Genomic DNA, 17,604 nt, shown 5'->3' with positions numbered 1-17,604 from the left:
CATCACTACCCCGGAGTTAAAATCCCGCAGCCTATTGGCCGCTCGTCCTAGCCCCGCCTTCCAGGCTGTGCGCCCCGCGGCAGTAAGGACTGTTGGGCAGAGCTGATTTTGAGCGCGCCCGTGTCGATGTAGCCAATAGGGAGGCCGGGCAGGGGGGCGGGCGCGGCGGTGATAGGCTGTCGCTGCCGTGACGCTGCGGGCAGGGGGCGGAGCTCGGTTTGAATTCGAGGCGGGCGGCGGGGCCGTTGTGGCGGCGGCTGAGGGACGATGGCGGCGGAGGCGGTGATGGTGGCGGCGGCCGAGCGGATGATGGCGGCGGCGGCGGGCACGGCGCTGCTGCCCACCATGTGCAACCAGCGGCTGGCCGAGCTCCTGCGGCAGGTGGACGACGTGGACCTGGTGTGGCTGGCGGAGATCCGCGAGGAGGCCGAGAGGATGTTCCAAAGGTAGCGGGGCCCCTGCCCGCCCGGGCCGCTGCCCCCCGCGCCCCGCGCTCATCCCGGCCCTGCTCTCCCCTTGCAGCCACTACAGCGACAAGCCTGAGCTGATGCCCAAGACGCCGTCGCAGAAGAGCCGGCAGCGGAGGAAGCGCCTGACGGCCCTGCAGGAGAACCAGGAGCCGAGCAGGAAGAGGTGCGGGGGGGATCGGCACGCCGAGACCCCGGCTGCGGCGCGGGGTCCGGTTCCGCGGCTTCCGGGAGGGGGGGAAGCGGCCGCAGGAGGCGGCTCGAAGGCGATGTCCTGCCCGCAGCGCTCCGCGGGTTAAAGGCCCGGCCCAGCGGCCTCAGAGCGCCGTGGAGAGCGCCGCGAGGGGCCAGCGGCTCCGATCTCTCTCTTTGTGTTTCCTCTTCCTGTCGTTATCTCGTGGAATCCCAGCCTGGTTTGGGTTGAAGGGACCTTAAAGCTCCTCCAGCTCCAACCCCTGCCACGGGTAGGGACCCCTTCCACTGGAGCAGCTTGCTCCAAGCCCCTGTGTCCAACCTGGCCTTGAGCACTGCCAGGGATGGGGCAGCCACAGCTTCTCTGGGCACCCTGTGCCAGCGCCTCAGCACCCTCCCAGGGAAGAGCTTCTGCCTAAGAGCTCATCTCAGTCTCCCCTCGGGCAGGGTAAAGCCATTCCCCTTGGCCTGTCCCTGCAGGCCCTTGTCCCAAGCCCCTCTCCAGGTTTTCTGGAGCCCTTTTGGGCACTGGAGCTGCTCTCAGGTTTCCCCTTAAGGAGCTTTCTCTTCTCTAGGCTGCCCCAGCCCAGCTCTCTCAGTGAGAAAGAGCATTTCTATGGCTTTTTGTAGCCTCATAGGAAGTTCCACTTCCCTCTGGTGTTGTTGGGCTTTCAGGGGTTCTCATCTTGGATGCTTTAGCTTTGTTTCTCTGCATGTTCCCTAAAGTGCATGGAAGGGCTTTGTTCTGTTCCTGAATTCAGTTGCAGTCTAACACAGTGTTTGTGTTGTTAGATTGTCCAGACGGAAGAACAGCAGTCTCAAACTGGTGTCCTCCACACGATATTCCCAACGGATCCAAAATAAAGAAAACCTGGAACTTGTCATGGCTGAGGCCAAAGACGCCTCCCCTCCTCGACGTGTGACAAGATCCCAGGTGGCACAGGCTAAAAGCTCCCAGGTCCTTTCTGAGACCCCTCCTGTCCGGCACGCACGCAGGAAGGCTCCCTCAGTGAAAGCTGATGCCAGCGATCCCATCAGTGATGTGACACCGCTCCGGGAGAGAGCTCCCAAAGCAGCAGAGCAGCTCTCCTCACCCATCGTCCTGAGCTCTCAGGATGGTTCTCCCAAGGAAAGCAGTGCAGCCAAATCCCCCTCTGAGCCTGTGCCTGTAGCCTTTGAGCAGCTGCTCCTTTGTACCCCCGAAGCAAGCGGTGTGGGAGCAAGCGGGGCTGCCCCCGAGCCGAGGGCAGCGGAGGCGGCCGATGCTGCGGTCGCTGTCAGTGAGCAGACCCGGCTGGAGGAGGCCGAGGACTCTGCTGGGGCCCAGCGGGGCCCTGAGAAGGCCTCCCCCCGGCACGTGAGGGACCCCCCCAGCACCCCGACGGGCTCCAGGCTGAGCCGTCACTCCGTGCGCAGGAGCCTCATGGGCAAAGCCTCCCTGATCCACAGAACCTCCCTGGCAGAGAAGTACTCCCTGGCCAGCAGGAGGGAGAGCGTGCGCAGGAGCTCGGCCATCAAGAGGAAGGCGGCTCGGGCGTCGTCCGTGATCTCCAGCTCCATCGATGGTGAGTGTGAGCACCACCACTGAGCTTGCTTTGCGCCCTCCCTGCTCTCTTTGTTGACCTGCTGCTGCCCACTGCCGAAGGAAAGCAATGTCACGGGCTAGGTCTGCCCTTTGGGTGTGCAGCTGATCTTCCTGGGGTGAAACATGGATGTGCTCTGGCTTCAAGAGACCAATGTGACTAGGGAACCCAGTAACTTTGTGAACTCAGTTCAGCCTTGTAAATCATCTGGGAGAGCAGCTTTAAGGCTTCTTGGGTTCCTGTGGTGGTGGCAGCTCCCAGAGCGGAGGAGGAAGATGGTGAAAGGGCTTTGTGGCTGCTGTGGGCTCTCCTGGGGGCCTGTGTGTTTCCTGGGGCATGAGGTGGCTGTCACAGGTTCGCTGCCTTTGGGCAGAGCCTGGCTGTAACTGTCAGAGCTGCTCTTGAGGAGGGAATGCTGAGGCTCAACGTGGTAAATGCATTAGAAGTCTTCCAGACTCACAGTGTGCAGTGGAGGCACCTCAGGAGAGGAGGCAGTGGGCACAGACTGATCTCAGTGCTCTCCTGTGGTGCTGGAATGTTGGGTTGGGTTTGGTGCTGGAGAGCAAGGGGCTGGGTAGAGGCTCTGGCTTTCCATGCCAAGGGAAAGATGTAGCTGGTAAATGTTGGCCTAGTGAATGTCTCCTGACATGCAGGGGATGCAAAAGAGCCTCTTCACCCAATTCGATGTTGGGGGTGGCTCTTTTGTGCAGCTGCTGTGAAAGGAGAACACACAGAGCTGAGATGATGCTGTGTAAGGTGTTGGTGTGCAGCTGAGTGGGGTTTGTGCCTTTCCTGAAGGGGTATCCTGCTTTGCTGTGGAAGAGGTACCCTGCTCTGCAGGGAAGGGTTTTCCACCCCAGTGTAGCTGCTCTGGGTGAGTGCTCCTCCAGCACTGGAGCCCTGCAGCATCCTGGGGGGGTTTCCTGGGAGCAGGGCAGCCTGGAGCTCTGTGGTGTCTCGGCGCAGTGTTGAGGGCTCCCTGCACAGTGAAGGCAGGTCCATGTGTCCAGATCTGGGATCCTGAGGGGGGGTCAGGGCTTTATTTCTCCTCCTGTGCTGCTTGACACAATTCTGCCCGGTCAAAACATCTGGTACCAGGGACAGGAGCTGGGATGCTCCGGGCAGCTCTGGGTGAGCCCAGAGCACTCTGATGGATGGCAGAGTGTGTGTGTGTGTGTGTGTGTGTGTGTGCGCGTGCAGGGGGGTTCTCTGTGTGTCTGGGGGGTGCACATGCAGTGTGCGTGCATCATGTGTGTGTGATGATGCACATGTGTGTGTGATGATGCACATGTGTGTGTGATGATGCACATGTGTGTGTGATGATGCACATGTGTGTGTGATGATGCACATGTGTGTGTGTGGCATGTGCATGCACCCCACGTGTGTTTGTGCTTCCTTTGGTCCCGGGTGTGAGGGCTGTGCAAAGGCTGATCCTGGGGGCTCTGCAGTGGCTGAAGGCGCAGCAGCACCTTTGTAATGTGATGGAAATAGAGGAATAAAATAAAATAGATAAATAAAAATATAGCAAAGGTAATAAAAACCACCTGACGCAGCCTTTTCTGGCTGTGCTGGCACTTGGAGCTGCCCTTGAGCCAGCAGATGCTCCATGCAGGAAGCAGCACTCACCCTAAGTAACACTGGGTGTAACCACTGCTCCTGAGTCTGAGCCCAGCCCTTCTCAATGCAAGTGCTTAATGAGTGCTTTGAACTCCTCTGTCATTGAAACCACCTCCTCTCTTGCATTCCAGTTGCTGCTTTTTCTCTCTTGCTCTTGGGTGCAGTGTGTGCGTGACCCATAGGGGATAACCTCAGCCCCAAGGGCTCCTGACAGCCTTGGCCTGTGCCTGTCACAGCTCCGGTGTTTGTTTTCTTTCTCTGCAGTCTCCAGCTCTGGAGAGATACCAGAGGAAGAGGAAACGGTTCTCAAACCTGGGTGAGAATCCTTTATGTTCTTTCTTCATCCTTAATATCCCTCCTGGGGGACTTACGGTGTCATTTACTGCTTGCAGGTACCAAGGGGCTTCCCCTTTCTCTGGTGGTACTAAATGCACCTGCCTTTTTTCTCTGTGTTTTCCCATAGGCCTTCTCCTGGACCATGCACCCCCCCCAAGCCGGTAAGATCTGAGCAGAGAAGTGTTTCTGTTTGGGTGGGTTCCTGAGAGGAACGTGTTGAACCCACCTTTATTTGTTACTGGGGAATCGTATCTGGCCCATGAGTGCCAAGGCTTGTTCTGGGCACCAGCACAGGCGTTTGGAGTCGGGTGCTACCAGCTCGGCTGCTTTCAAAGCTCTGACTGCAGAACGCCCTTGCCTCCATCATGTTGCACAAGGGTTTAAAGTTGGGTTGGGGCCTACCAGTGCTGATGACCAGCCCTGGGATCGCCGGCATTCCGAGGTGGGTCCTGCTTTCTGGCTCTTGCTGCTTCCATTCGGAATCTCTGCACATAAAGCACCTTCTCACAGTCCAGGCAGCTGTTTTCAGGGGCAGGTTGTGCACTGTTTTCCTGTAGTTTTAAAGCTGCTTTTGACCAAGCTGTGAGGTGATTCACAGCTCTCACTTTGGCTTACGGCAACCACAGAAAGTTGTGAATCTCCTTCAGGTCAAAACATCCCTCCATGATTCCCTCCTTCCTCCTGAGGAGGAAATCCCAGGCTCATGTCGGGGTTTTGTCCAGAATCACCTCCAGTAAGCAAAGGCTGAATGAATGGAGCAGAGCTCTGTGGCCTTAAGCACTTGTATGAACAGGGACAGGCTTGTATGTGCCTTGTGGCTGTGCTTGTCAGTGCAGCTGCAGCAGTTCCAATAAATCCTGGCTTTCCAGTGTCCCTGGATCTCTGGCTTGCCTGAGTTCCAGCTGAAGAACAGCTTAAAGTGAAAACACGGAGAAGGAAAGGAAAAACACAACCCACACCCAAGTGCACTGCAGGGCTGGGCCTTTTTGTTTCTGTACCCCGATAACCCATCAGTTCAGTGCAGTCCATGGAGAGTAGCAAGGTCTATCCTTGATCCTCACCTTTTATTTCTACACCCCTGCTGCTGGCAGCTTGCAGCTCAGCCCCTGTCACTGGTTACCTTGCCCCATCGACCCATCTGTCAGCATCTTCTTGGCAAAGCAGATGGGGTTTGGTTTCTGTCAGACTTCCTCTGGGAGCCGTGAGGATGTGGTGACTTGGAGCCTTCTCCAACCAGGCAGTGTCTTTGTCCATAGGAACAGCTGAAAACAGGACCAGGATGTTGCCACTTAAAGGGTAGATTCTCCTCAGGCCTGATCTTGAATTAATGAGTCCTTCTGTCAGGCTGTGAGATGCTTCCTGCGCAGGATAAGAGCCGCCAGAAGCCTGTGGGGAGGATGAAGGTTCCTCTCTTCCCAGCTCCTCGGTGTCTGCTGTGCTGCAGGCTGGCCAGTGTGGGGCTTAATGCTTGTGCTGCTGGCACAAGCAGAAGGCAAAAGCCGTTCCCTGCTGCTGCAGGCACATAACCCATCAGTGCAGCACTTGTGTAAGCCTGAGAGCAGTGAATAGCACCCAGAGAAACCCAGGACATGAGCAGTTTGTCTCTGCTGTCTCCTGTCTGTCCATTCACCAGGAGAACTGTGACTGCCAGGATCCTGCATGCTGCTGACTGTGCCAGTGTCTGAGTTTGTTCAGTTTAGGGGGTGCTTCCCCTGTTGCAGACACTTGGGTCTGTCAGTGTCTGTGCTCCCAGTGGTGACACAACATCCAAGATGCTGTCCCGAGCTGTTTTCACAGCTGGAGCTCAGGGCTTTGCCCGGGTGCCACTGTCAGCTGCATCCTCTGCAGGCAGCATCCCTGTCGGTGACAGCAGGACTTGAAGCAGGAACTGGCTGTGTCTGGGTGAGTTGTGCTCAATCCCCTTTGCTTTTCCTGCAGGATCAACAGAGTCTCCAGATGTCGCTGCGCTCTCAGTCCGGCAACAGGAGCAAGAGGCTGCAGGAGGGCACGAGCAGTAACGGTACCCGCAGGAGGGCTGGGGCAGAGCCCTGGGCAGTCTCAACACTTGGCTGCCCAGCTTGAGAGCCTGACCTGACCTTTGATGAGTGAGGGTTTGCTTCAGGAGAGGAGCAGTTTGGAAGTTCTGTGCCTCTTGAGTTATTTTCCACCCTGGGGAGCACATGGAGACAGATGTAGTGAGGGAGGAGGGCTGCGTGCTGCGGGGTATGGGAGGCCTGCTTGAACCATGTTTCTGAAGCAAGTGGTTGCTCTGTGTCTGGAGCTGCTGGAGCGAGTCCAGAGGAGGCCACGGAGCTGCTGCGAGGGCTGGAGCAGCTCTGCTCTGGAGCCAGGCTGAGAGAGCTGGGCTGGGGCAGCCTGGACAAGAGAAGGCTCCTGAAGGGGAGACCTGAGAGCAGCTCCAGTGCCTGAAGGGGCTGCAGGAAACTTGGAGAGGGGCTTGGGACAAGGGATGTAGGGACAGGCCAAGGGGAATGGCTTGAACCTGCCCGAGGGGAGACTGAGATGAGCTCTTAGGGAGAAGCTCTTCCCTGGGAGGGTGCTGAGGCGCTGGCACAGGGTGCCCAGAGAAGCTGTGGCTGCCCCATCCCTGGCAGTGTTCAAGGCCAGGTTGGACACAGGGGCTTGGAGCGAGCTGCTCCAGTGGAAGGGGTCCCTGCCTGTGGCAGGGGTTGGAGCTGGAGGAGCTTTAAGGTCCCTTCCAACTCAAACCAGGCTGGGATTCTGTGATCTGGGCAGTGTTTGTGCAAGCTGTAACGTGGGTTACTCTAGGTGTCTAGACGTGTCTAGGTTTGAAGGGTGCTGTGTGCTGCTTGCTGAAGCAGGGAAGCTCGTGCTGTGCAGGACTTGTGGCAGGCTGTTTTGCTGTACAGTGGCTGCTGAATCCCATCTGCTTTCAGAGCTCTGTGGAAGGGGTATTTTTCTGCTAGAACTAACAATGTAATGGTGTTTTCTTTCAGAAAGCAACTTAAATAAGAGTGGGGAGGCCCAGCAACCGCCCCAGAGCGCCAGGTACGTTTGCATCATTCCAGTCAGGACGTGCCTTGGGAGATCCATAGCCCAGTTCAAAGCAGGTTCAACATTGAAACGTTGCTCAATGGCTTCAGTGTCTTGTGGCTGTGGAGCCCTCGCAATAGGCTTTCTCTGCCTCCAGGAAAGGGGGATTTAATCTGCATCTTATTTAAGTTGTACCTTCTGTCATGTGGGGAATCTTCTCTTGGATGACTCCTTGTGCATAGCCAGTGGGATGGAAGCTAGGGTAGTTTTATGGCCTCTTTCACATCTGGCTTTGAGACAATGGAGGATTTGCCACGGACGATGCTGTGGTTTTCTCCCAGGAGAAAGCCAAGCTACAAGAGAGCTGTGGATGAGCGCTACGACCAGCAGCAAGCAGAAGAGGGAGGGCTTTCTCCTCTGAGAAGGAAGTCCCCGTCCCCAACCTTCCCAGCCAGCAAAGTAAGAGCTCTGTTCCCCTGATGTAACTGCCCCGGGTCCTGCTCCCCCTCCGCCTCCTGAGGGTCCTCCCTGGCATTCCTCCCACAGGTTGTGCGGCCGTTCAAGACGTTCCTGCACACTGTGCAGAAGAACCAGCTGCTCATGACACCGTGCTCTGTGGGGAGGAATGGGGTCATCAAGTCCTTCATCAAGCACAACACCCCTCTGCGCTCCGATCCCAAGGTAAGCAAAGCTGGAAGCTGGGATGTGATGGTCTGATGGGTGTCAGCTGATGTGAAAAGAAACTTTTTGACCCATCTTAAAGTAACCAGAGGCTGCTGTTTACACTTACATGAAGTACACAAGACTCTGCTTAGTCAGCTTGCTAAGGGGCTCTAATTTGGACTCTGGGCTTTGTTGCTGTACCATTCCCCTGTGGTATTCGCCAGTAAGTGAGGAATGAAAACAGGGAAACGAAAATCCAGGGGATTTTGAATGCTGCAGTGGAGATGTGTCTACAACTGAAGTCTCACGTCCAAAGTCTCCTTTCTAGGACTGTTCTGACGAATGTCTGAGCAAATGCCTCAAATCCAAACTGCTGATGGTCTGAGCTGTTCCAGACCTTTGAAGCAGGAAGAAGCAGGTCTCCTGAATGGGAGGCTGCTGGGTCAGAGGGACGAGTGTGCCAGTGTCCAAGTCCAGTGGGCATCAACATTAATGTTGTGTGACTGTTGCAACCAGCAGAGACAAATCCACTCCTGTGCTGTTTGCAGCTGGTGCCTTTGCCCTACGCACGCCACAGTGATGGTCTCAGCATCACAGAGGGAGCCCCGTGCACCAAACAGAGCAGTTGTTTGGGTGGATGGGATCTGAGATCTGCTTCTAGATTTCCAAAGGGAGTTTTCACAGGACAGTTTGGTCCTAAATTATGATTTAATTACATGGGCTGGACTTGCGGGAGGAATACTGCCTGCATCCACCCCTGATGGGCAGCCCTCGCTCTTCCTTACCTGCTTTTAACTGGGAAGAGAAGTCAGTGTACAAGGTACAAGGGTGTAGCTTCACAGATGCACCTAGGGCCATGTTGAGCACAGGCTGCTCATACTGCTGATACCCAGCATGTTTTCACTTGCAGGAGAGTGGGGAGAGAGAGGAGGGCATCCTGCAGGAACTGGTTTTCCTGCATCCAGCTTGTTTCTGGCAACCTGATACCAGAACTTTTTTGTTGTTTAAAGGTGTCAGGGTTGTGCTGCTGAGAGTCCTGCTGTGCTGCAGCAGAGAGGAGAGGTCTGTCAGCAGGGATTAGAGCAGGACTCCATCCTCAGCCTCATGGTGCTCCTCCTGATGCTGGTGTCTGTGCTGGCAGTGGTGCTAATGGGACGGGAAGGGATCTTCTGGCCAGTTTGTCCTGGATGTTCTATTTCAGGTTTCATTCCAGCACAGGCAGCTTCCCCTCAGGACTTTTTCCATGCGGGAGCCAGATGTAACTAAACAGCACCAGAGCAGGAAGATACGAGCATTAGTTTCAAATCAGCCAGCTCAGATGCTAATAGCACCAATCACTCACAGCGTGGAGCCCAGCACAAGGCAATCACTTGAACCTTTCACCGAGCTTATCAGTGGCTTTGTGCTGAGACCAGGCCTGTTGTAATTGGGCATCTGCAGTATCAAATCTGGCATTAAATTAGTTTATCTCGGTCTGCTTGCTGTACTGGACTGATGGCTGGATCGTGTTCTTCTAATGAGGGTGTTCTTGGGCCCAGTTAGCTGGACTGCTTAGCAGAAGGACAGGAATGCCCTGGGTTTGCCTGCCTGACAGGTGGGGCTTGAACGGAGCTGTGAGCCCTCCAGGTGGTGGTGGTTCACCATGAGAGGAAGCTTTGTGGGAGGCAGGGACAGCACTGGAGCTCTGACTTGAGGCAAGCAAGGTGTTTCCTAGAGCAGGCTCTGTCCCAGCACACTGCAGGGAGTTGGCAGCACTGCCAAGCACCAGCACTGCCAAGCATCAGCACTGCTTTTCTGGTGGTTACCAGCACAAGCCTCAGTGCTGGCTGCCTGCAGTCCCTGGGGAAGCTGCCTGCAGTCCCTGGGGAAGCTGCCTGCAGTCCCTGGGGAAGCTGCCTGCAGTCCCTGGGGAAGCTGCCTGCAGTCCCTGGGGAAGCTGCCTGCAGTCCCTGGGGAAGCTGCCTGCAGTCCCTGGGGAAGCTGCCTGCAATCCCTGCGGAAGCTGCCTGGCCTTCAGGAGCTGATGCTTCTTTTTCAGCTTCCCAGCTTCTCCGAGATTAACACCACAGCCTTGTTTTCCATTGCATCTGTTCCCAAGCGCCCATGACCACATCAATGGCTACCTGGGCTCTGCTCCAGGGTTGCTGGCAGCATCCTTGGGTTCTGGCTGCAGTTCCTTGGTGTTATCTCCAGGCCCTTGCTTAACCTGGGCAAGGTGAGGTAGAAAGCAGCTCTGTCACAGGAGTATAATCTCATTTCACTCCACCTCAGGAAAAGGAGAGGCAGAAGCTGGAGACTCTGAGGAAGAAGCAGCAGGCTGAGCAGCTGAGGAAACAGAAGCTGGAGGAGGAAAAGAAACGGCGACTGGAAGAGGCCAAGCTGTGAGTGTTGGCTTTCTGCCCTGGCCGGGCTGCTCCCTGCGCCTGCAGGGCCCCAGGGCCAGGTCTCTCATCCTGCACACACCGTGCAGGCAGCACAAGTTGTCTCGCTCTGCCTCCACAAAGTGTTTGCTCTTTTCTCCATTGGGAGGGCTAAGGACAAGTGAAACCGTCCTGGCCGCTGCTTCTTGGCTCAGGTCCTCGGTCTTGGGGCTTAAAAGTACCCCTGGTGTTTAATGGTGCCGTATGAAGGCCCTGCTGCCCCGAGCCGTTCTGTGGGCTCGTGTGTGTGTAAGGAGCTCCGGTGGCTGGGCTGCGGGGCTGAGCCTGGGCTGTGTCCCGCAGGAAGCGCGAGGAGCGCCTGCGGAAGGTGCTGCAGGCCCGGGAGCGGGCAGAGCAGATGGAGGAGGAGAGGAAGAGGCGGATTGAGCAGAAGATAGCTCTGTTTGATGAGAAGACGGAGAAGGTAAGGCCCAGCGCACTGCAGAGTTCACTGGGGAGCACAGATGCTCTGCTGAGTGAGGTGATGCCACGCAAATGTGCCTTGTGGAGAGAGAGGAGCTGAGGCTGCTTGAGATCCAGAGAATGAGCTGGAGAATAGTGGGATAAAGAACGTTCCAGAAGCTGGGTGATTGAGTGGCTGCCTTGTCGTGGATACAGCAGCTGAAACCCTGATTTTCCAGAGCTGTGATTCTCTAAATGGGCTTCATTAAGGCGCTGTTAGATGAGAGAACTTCCAGTAGCTAAAGCAGACTAATGGCCGTGAGGCTTGGTCTTGAAGCTGTTCTCCCATCTGACTAATAGAGGAAGAGGTGAAAATAAACCACTTCCTCCAGCCCCTCTCTGGGGTCTGAGACTTTGAGGCAATTTGCACATGCAAGCAGAGCAGTCCTTTGTCTGCTTCAATTATCTCCATCTGCTTTTCCTATTCCCGGTTCTGAGAGTATGTTGTGATGGCTTTTGTGGTCTGAGGTGTAGAATGCGATACCCCAGCTCTTCCTGTGCCCATGGAAAAGGTCATTGCCCTTTCAAATCAAGTACAGGTCCCATTGGCTCCTGGTGGCAAAGGAAGAAGCTTTGGCCCCCTGAGGGGATGGGAGCTCTGCATCCTGCTGTGGTGCTCCCCAGGGACAGGGCAGTCTCACCCAAGGCCGGGTGCTCAGCTGGCTCCGTGTGTCTGTGTGTGTTTGTGTTGTAGGTGCGGGAGGAAAGGCTGGCAGAGGAGAAGATCAAAAAGAAAGCAGCTGCCAGGAAGATGGAGGAGGCAGAGGCCCGGCGCAGGCAGGAGGAGGAGGCCAGGAGACAGAGAGCCCTGCAGCAGGTCTGTGCTGGAGCCCCTCTTCCTGGTGCAGGTGGAATGGCCACAGCCCCTGCAACAGGAGGGCTAACAAGAGCCAGCTGAGTGCAGATCAGGGAGGTGCAGAGCCTCTGTCCTGGAAGCCCTCCACGGTGTTGTGCTTCCCACCTTTCCTGCCAGGGTGCTGTGAGCTGTCAGTGGTGACCCAGGTTCCTTCTCCAGTTCTGGACAGTCTCACTAAAGACCCTAATTTGTGATTGACAGGATGAAGATCTCTGCACTAGAAACCTGTGTCCCAGAGATGGGGCTGTGGTGGCCACCAGGCCCTTTGGGGTCCACTGTGGGCAGGGAGAGGCCAACACTGAAATAGCACCTCCCTTGAAAGCACTTGGGACTTCAGCCCCAAGTTGTTTCCCCACTGTGCAGCAATAGGAACTGGAGGCTCTGGGTTGAATAAGTTGCTCCTGCTCCTTTGTGCCAGAGCCAGTTCCTGTACACTGAGTAACTGCCTTGTTGGGCTTACCAGGAGGAGGAGGAACGTCGGCACAAAGAGCTAATGCAGAAGAGGAAGGAAGAGGAGCAGGAACGTGCCAGGAAGATTGCTGAGCAGAGACAGGCAGAACAGGAGAGGGAAAAGCAGTTGGCTGCAGAGAGAGAGCTGGAGAGGAAGAAGGAACAGGAGAGGATCCAGGCAGAAAAGTAAGACAACATCCACTCACGCACTGAATTCTGTGCTGGGGCTTTGAACAGCAGCAGGAACAGAGACAGACTCGGGCAGTGAAGAGCTACTTTGTGCTCGCAGCACGATGTCCTGGTCCTGAGCTGCCAGAAGACATTCTGGGCTCAGTAATGCAGGAGCTCTGGTGGGAGCGCCCTGAAAAGCTGTGAGGAACCAAGGGGTTGGTGCAGGCTCGGGATGAGAGCGTGCCCCGGCCTGGTTGTGAGGGTAATGCTCTGCTTTGGCCCTCAGGCTCCGGGAGCAGGAGAAGGCTGCCCGCCTGAAGAAGGAGGTGCTGGCTGCTAAACTGAGACTCCAGAAGGAGCTGGAGAAGAAAGAAGTAAGTGCTCCCTCGTTGTGGATGGGCAGAGCCACGTGGATCTGACTGCAGGAGCTGTTCCTGCTGGGGGCAGCTCAGCTGTGCAGCTATTGAGAACCCTGATGGGTGCTGTGGCCCTACTGCATTTGAGCTGGGCAAAGGTGTCCCCCCTGTCCCTCTGGGAGGCAGGCTGGCTCTCTTTGCATGGCATCCCTGCTGGAGGAAAGGACAGGTGACACACACTGAACCGAAGGGAGGTTCTCAGCTTGTCTGTGCTGGGTGCATCTGTACCTCTCTTGGTAGCAAACAGTAACTGATGCTAGGCTCTCCAGAAGCTCCGCCTCAGCTTCGTGTTTGTGCCACCCTCAGCAGAGCACAGGAGCAGCCTCTGCCAGCTCTTCTGCAGCCCTGGGGCCAGCACTCAATAACAGCAGGAGGGTTTGCCTGGTGGTGAAGGGGCAGTGCTGGTGCCTTGGCTGAGATCCCTGCTGCTGAGATCCCATCTCGGTCTCCCCTCGGGCAGGTTCAAGCCATTCCCCTTGGCCTGTCCCCACAGGCCCTTGGCCAAAGCCCCTCTCCAGGTTTCCTGTGGCCCCTTTAGGTATTGAAAAACTCCCCTGTAGCACAGATGGCAGCTGCTGTCAGTGCTGATACCCCAAAGACACAATTGGTGCAAAGCTCCTCAAAGCATGAGGTCACTGTTGTCAGAGGAAGGCAGCTCCTGCTCTGAAGTGGGAGTGTTGCTCTGTTTGTGCTACTTGCCAAGGAAAGCTCAGACCTTTGTGTTGGTTGTTTGCTGTCTGCCCCGTGCTCAACGTGCTCCTGAGCATCACCAGGGCAGAGACTTGCACTGAAATGCTTGGATATTCTTTTGGATATCAGAAATAATGCCCCCCCGGGTTAAGAGCATGGCTTGCTTGGTGCCTGGCTGCTTGGCTGACTTGTGGTGTTGGCTTCCCAGCAGGAAGAGCAGAGGCTGGCGGAGATGAAGAGGCAGGAGCAAGAACAGAAGAAGCTGGCAGAGAAGCAGCAGTCTGGCAAGGCAGCCCTAACACAGCAGCAGGTAACGCTGCTCCCCAGTGAGATTCCTTGTGGGATGACAGCAGGGAAGGAGCCCAGCCCTGACACTGCTCCAAGCACTTTGACCCTCTGCTTTTCCTGTCCCCTTTCGGTAGCAAAGGGATTCTGTAAACTGCTTTCCTGGTCACCTGAGGTTGACTCCTGCTGGTGTTGAGCATTTAAGTGGCTTTTGGGGAGTGAAAGGAGGGAAGGGAAGCAGCGGCAAGCGGTCCCCAGGGCTTCCCTGTCGGGATGAGGCAGCGGCTGCTGCGGTTTGTTGCTCCTGAAACCCTGAGCGAGCTGCGCAGGCAGGCAGAAGGGAGAGGCTGGGTTTGCTGCTGAGGTTCAGGGTTGAAACCAGCCACGGGGTGGCAGCAGAGGCTGGGGAATAGCCTTGGGCTGGGGCCCTGCTGATGGGCCCGGAGCCAAACCCGCCGCTGAGCGCGGAGGCTTCCCCTCTGAAACCAACCCCCTGGGTCTTGATCTCCTTGCAAAGCTCCGTGTTGTGACCTTAAATGCAAGCCCAGCAAATCTGAGTTAATGCGAATGGGCAGAAAGTCATCAGGAGCCTCCTGGGGGGGAGGAAAGCTCAGCCCGACTCCAGAGACGTGTCTCATGGGTGGTGAGCCTTCGCCCCCTGCATTTCTCAGTAATGCTCTCCCCATAAAAACGACAGCAGCTTGTCCCCCGCTTTGCAGGCGGGTTCTCCATGTGGTGATAACCAGTCATAGTGTTAAAGCTCAGAAGCTGCAGAGCATTGAGGGCCCACGGCTCAGCTCCCGCTCTGAGGATGTAACAGCTCCCTTCAAGCCTTGATTGAATGGAAGGGAACTTGGGTATATTGGAAGCATCCGCAGCCGGTGTGGTCACGTCCCACAGGGCTGATGGAGCAGCCTGGCCACACAGGAGGAGCAGTGCAATCCCTTCACTGCAGCAGGGCTTGGGGGCTTGGGGCGAGCTCTTGGTGAGAGCTTTGGAAGTGCCAGAGCCCAGGACTTGCAATTCCAGGACACTGCGGTGTTTGCAGCGCCGGGAGCGATGCGGTGCTGCTGCCTCTGACAGCCGGGCACACGCTTGTCTTGCAGAACTCGCCTGCCTGCGCCTCCTACCAGATGACTCCACAGGGCCCCAAGTGTCCAAAGCCGCCCGTGGTGGCCTCAACCAGCTATGGGATGGATGTGAACAGTGATGACTCCACTGATGATGAAAGCCAGCCTCGCAAGCCCATCCCTGCCTGGGCCTCAAGTACGTGTTGGTACCTGTCCCAGACCCTCCAAGCTTCGCTCCAGTGGGCAGTAAGAGCTGGTGTAAGAGCTGGAGCAGGTCCTCCTGGTGCATGCACTGGGTAAATGCAGTGGTCTCCAGCAGCGTGGCTGGAGTGCAGAGCCAGGGGCTCTTCAGCCACGTGGGGATGATCTTACAACAGTGTTGGGGAGCAAATGCTGTTTAAAACTGCCTTAAGGGGGCTGCTGGCGTGAAACGCATGACTGTGAGCTGCTGCTCTGGCCTTGAGCCCGCTTTGACATTGGTTTGGCTTTAAAAAGCAAAGTTCTGCCAGATGGCAGGGACCAGGATCCAGACTGGGGTTGTTCTGGTTCTGAAATGCTCAATGCCGTGATGTCACCTACCCCAGTGTAACTGAGAACCCTGGAATGGTTTTGGGTTGTGTTGAAGAAACCTCAAAGCTCCTCCAGCTCCAACCCCTGCCACGGGCAGGGACCCCTTCCACTGGAGCACCTTGCTCCAAGCCCCTGTGTCCAACCTGGCCTTGAGCACTGCCAGGGATGGGGCAGCCACAGCTTCTCTGGGCACCCTGTGCCAGCGCCTCAGCACCCTCCCAGGGAAGAGCTTCTGCCTCAGAACTCAGCTCAGTCTCCCCTGTTTCAGTTTGAGCCCGCTCTGGGGACAGTACCGGTATGTGCCTGGAGGGAGGGCTGCAGAGCCCTGTCTCTTGAAATCAGTGCACACAATATTCCCTCTCCGAGTGACCTGTGGTGAATCTCTTGGCTTGAACTGGGGCCAGGATTTGATGGTGGTGAGGCCCTGGCACAGGCTGCCCAAGGAAGTAAATGTTCCATCCCTGGCAGTGCTCAGGGCCAGGCTGGACAGAGCCTTGGGCGACCTGGGCTGGTGTGAGGTGTCCCTGCCCATGGCAGGGGGTGGGACTGGGTGATGTAAGCTCCTTCCAACCCAAACCCGGTTGGGATTCTGTGATTTCTCCTGTCTGTGCTCCGGGCGCGATGAGGGGGGGCTGAGCAGGGCCCCGAGGGCTTCAGCTCCCCCTGTGCCCCGCTGCAGGGAGCCAGCTGAACCAGGCCGTGCTGCAGCTCTACTACAACCCGCCCAGCGTGGACGCCGTGTTCGGGACGATGCCGAGCCTGCAGCTCCAGGACATCTTCTACAAGAGCAAACCCCGGTACCTGCGGCGCACGAGCTCCGCCGTCTGGAACTCCCCCCCCTTCCCGCGGGCCAAGCCTGTGCTGGGGCTGCCCTACAGCGTCAAGAAGTACTGAGGGGCCCAGGTACGTGCTGCCGGCTCGGAGGGGAGCAGCTTCCTCGTCACTCTGTAAATCTTTAGGTGTTAGCGTTGAATAAATGTCAGCTCTTACTGGGCCTCCTGCATTTCCTCTCTTAGGCAAAGCTGGAAGCTTTGGGGAGATGCGGCCTTGGAAGGATGCATCTCCCCTTACCTTTAACTTTGGGCTGGCAAAGACCTAGACCTTTAGGTCATGAGTGCATCACTTAAAGCTTCATGTGATGCTCCCCCCTTCAGCCAAGCAGGCCTGGTAGGAGCTGCCAGCGGCAGATAGAGGTTATGTGTCTGTCCTGTGGCTGAAGGCAGAGTTCTTGTGCAGCTCAGAGCCACTGCACCCGTCTGGGGTGAAGCCAGGGCACTGCTGGTGTTCTCCAGGAGGTACCGGAGTTCAGTGTCTCCAGGGGATACCACCAGGAGTGGCCTCCTCCATCCTTACAAATTGCAAAGCTGTGGTGTGGTTTCATCTCCCAGCTGCATGCCAGCCCCCAAGAGCCATCACATGCATGAGCTGCACTGGTGCTGGTGGTGCTGAGGGTTCTATTGACCCCTCTTTAGGTGCTGGGACAGGCGGGACCCCGGTGTGCTCACATCACCAGGGGTGCCTGGGGTCCAGTACCAGGCTCAGTTAGAAACTGTACAAAGGTTCTGATTGTTCCTCTGCTTGAAACCCCCTCTCTGTGCCCAGGGTTTGGTGTCAGGGATGCTTTTAACCCCAATCCCTCTTTCCCTTCCCACCCCTTGGCTCTTTCCCTTGTTCAGCATCAAGGCTGGTTTTATTTCTCGGCCTTTCCGCACTTCTCCTCAGTGCAGTGCCAAAGGGGCTGTTCCAGAGCAATTTCCTCCCAACAGCAGCACAGCAGCTCCTGGGAGCACTCCCTCTTTCAGCCCTTGCTTGTACACGTGGCACAGACACGAGCTCCTGCACAGCAGGAGCAGGGGGGTAGGACAGCACCCGCTCCCTGGGGCAGCTGCAGGGCATCACTGCCTGCTGTGGAATTCTGCAGCCTCCGTGGCTCTTCCCTCCGCTCCCTTTCTCTTGCCTCTTCATTTGCTCTAAAGGCTGCAGCCCCCGAGGACAGGCCCCTGTGTGTACGTACCCCTCGTGTTAGATGTGTGTGAGCCCTCTGCGTGCAGCCCGGGCAGCTTGGGGGGGGGTTGTTCCCCCACTCTCTGTGCATCCAGTTTTGTCCCTCACCATGAGCATGACCTGTTTGTAAGAAAGCTCCTGTGTCAAACGCTGTTGGAATGTCTGACCCTGATAAAAGTGACTTAAACCATCTCCTGTGTGGCCTCGTCGTAGCTCTGCACTGGGAAGCACCTGCAGTGGTTGGGATCTGTCCTTTCGGGCTGCTTTTTGCTCTGTTTCCTGAAGATGGGAAAGTTGTGCCCATGGAGAACCTCGGAGCCCCTGGCACAGGGGGGAA

At 56.7% G+C, this 17,604-nt stretch overlaps 1 protein-coding gene and 1 long non-coding RNA gene across 3 annotated transcripts; one reads left to right on the top strand and one right to left on the bottom strand.

The window, feature by feature from the left end:
* The first annotated feature begins 180 nt into the window (after positions 1 to 180).
* On the top strand, positions 181 to 16,252 carry INCENP (inner centromere protein). 2 transcript variants are annotated; one of them, XM_062623366.1, is made up of 17 exons: positions 181 to 446; positions 523 to 633; positions 1,452 to 2,224; positions 4,124 to 4,175; positions 4,323 to 4,356; positions 6,134 to 6,215; positions 7,174 to 7,225; positions 7,552 to 7,669; positions 7,757 to 7,891; positions 10,145 to 10,254; positions 10,597 to 10,717; positions 11,450 to 11,572; positions 12,075 to 12,247; positions 12,519 to 12,606; positions 13,550 to 13,648; positions 14,730 to 14,889; positions 15,943 to 16,252. In XM_062623366.1, exons 1-17 carry the CDS (start codon positions 268 to 270, stop codon positions 16,155 to 16,157), a joined length of 2,625 nt encoding a protein of 874 aa, XP_062479350.1. In that variant the 5' UTR covers positions 181 to 267; the 3' UTR covers positions 16,158 to 16,252. The 2 variants fall into 2 exon arrangements, with proteins under 2 accessions (XP_062479350.1, XP_062479349.1); XM_062623365.1 differs by having other exon boundaries at positions 184 to 446; positions 13,547 to 13,648.
* Positions 8,771 to 11,269, bottom strand: LOC134166069 (uncharacterized). Its single transcript, XR_009965741.1, has 3 exons — positions 10,746 to 11,269; positions 9,997 to 10,079; positions 8,771 to 9,135 (listed from the first exon to the last, which is right to left on the bottom strand). It is a non-coding gene; the product is annotated as an uncharacterized LOC134166069 (long non-coding RNA).
* Positions 16,253 to 17,604: the final 1,352 nt, after the last annotated feature.

This window comes from Pezoporus occidentalis, unplaced genomic scaffold, assembly GCF_034315485.1.
Source record: "Pezoporus occidentalis ecotype Australia unplaced genomic scaffold, CSIRO_AGI_Poc_V1 ctg250, whole genome shotgun sequence".
NCBI lineage: Eukaryota > Metazoa > Chordata > Aves > Psittaciformes > Psittacidae > Pezoporus > Pezoporus occidentalis.
Note: the sequence above shows the minus strand (reverse complement) of the source record. Positions and strands in the feature narration are given on the sequence as shown.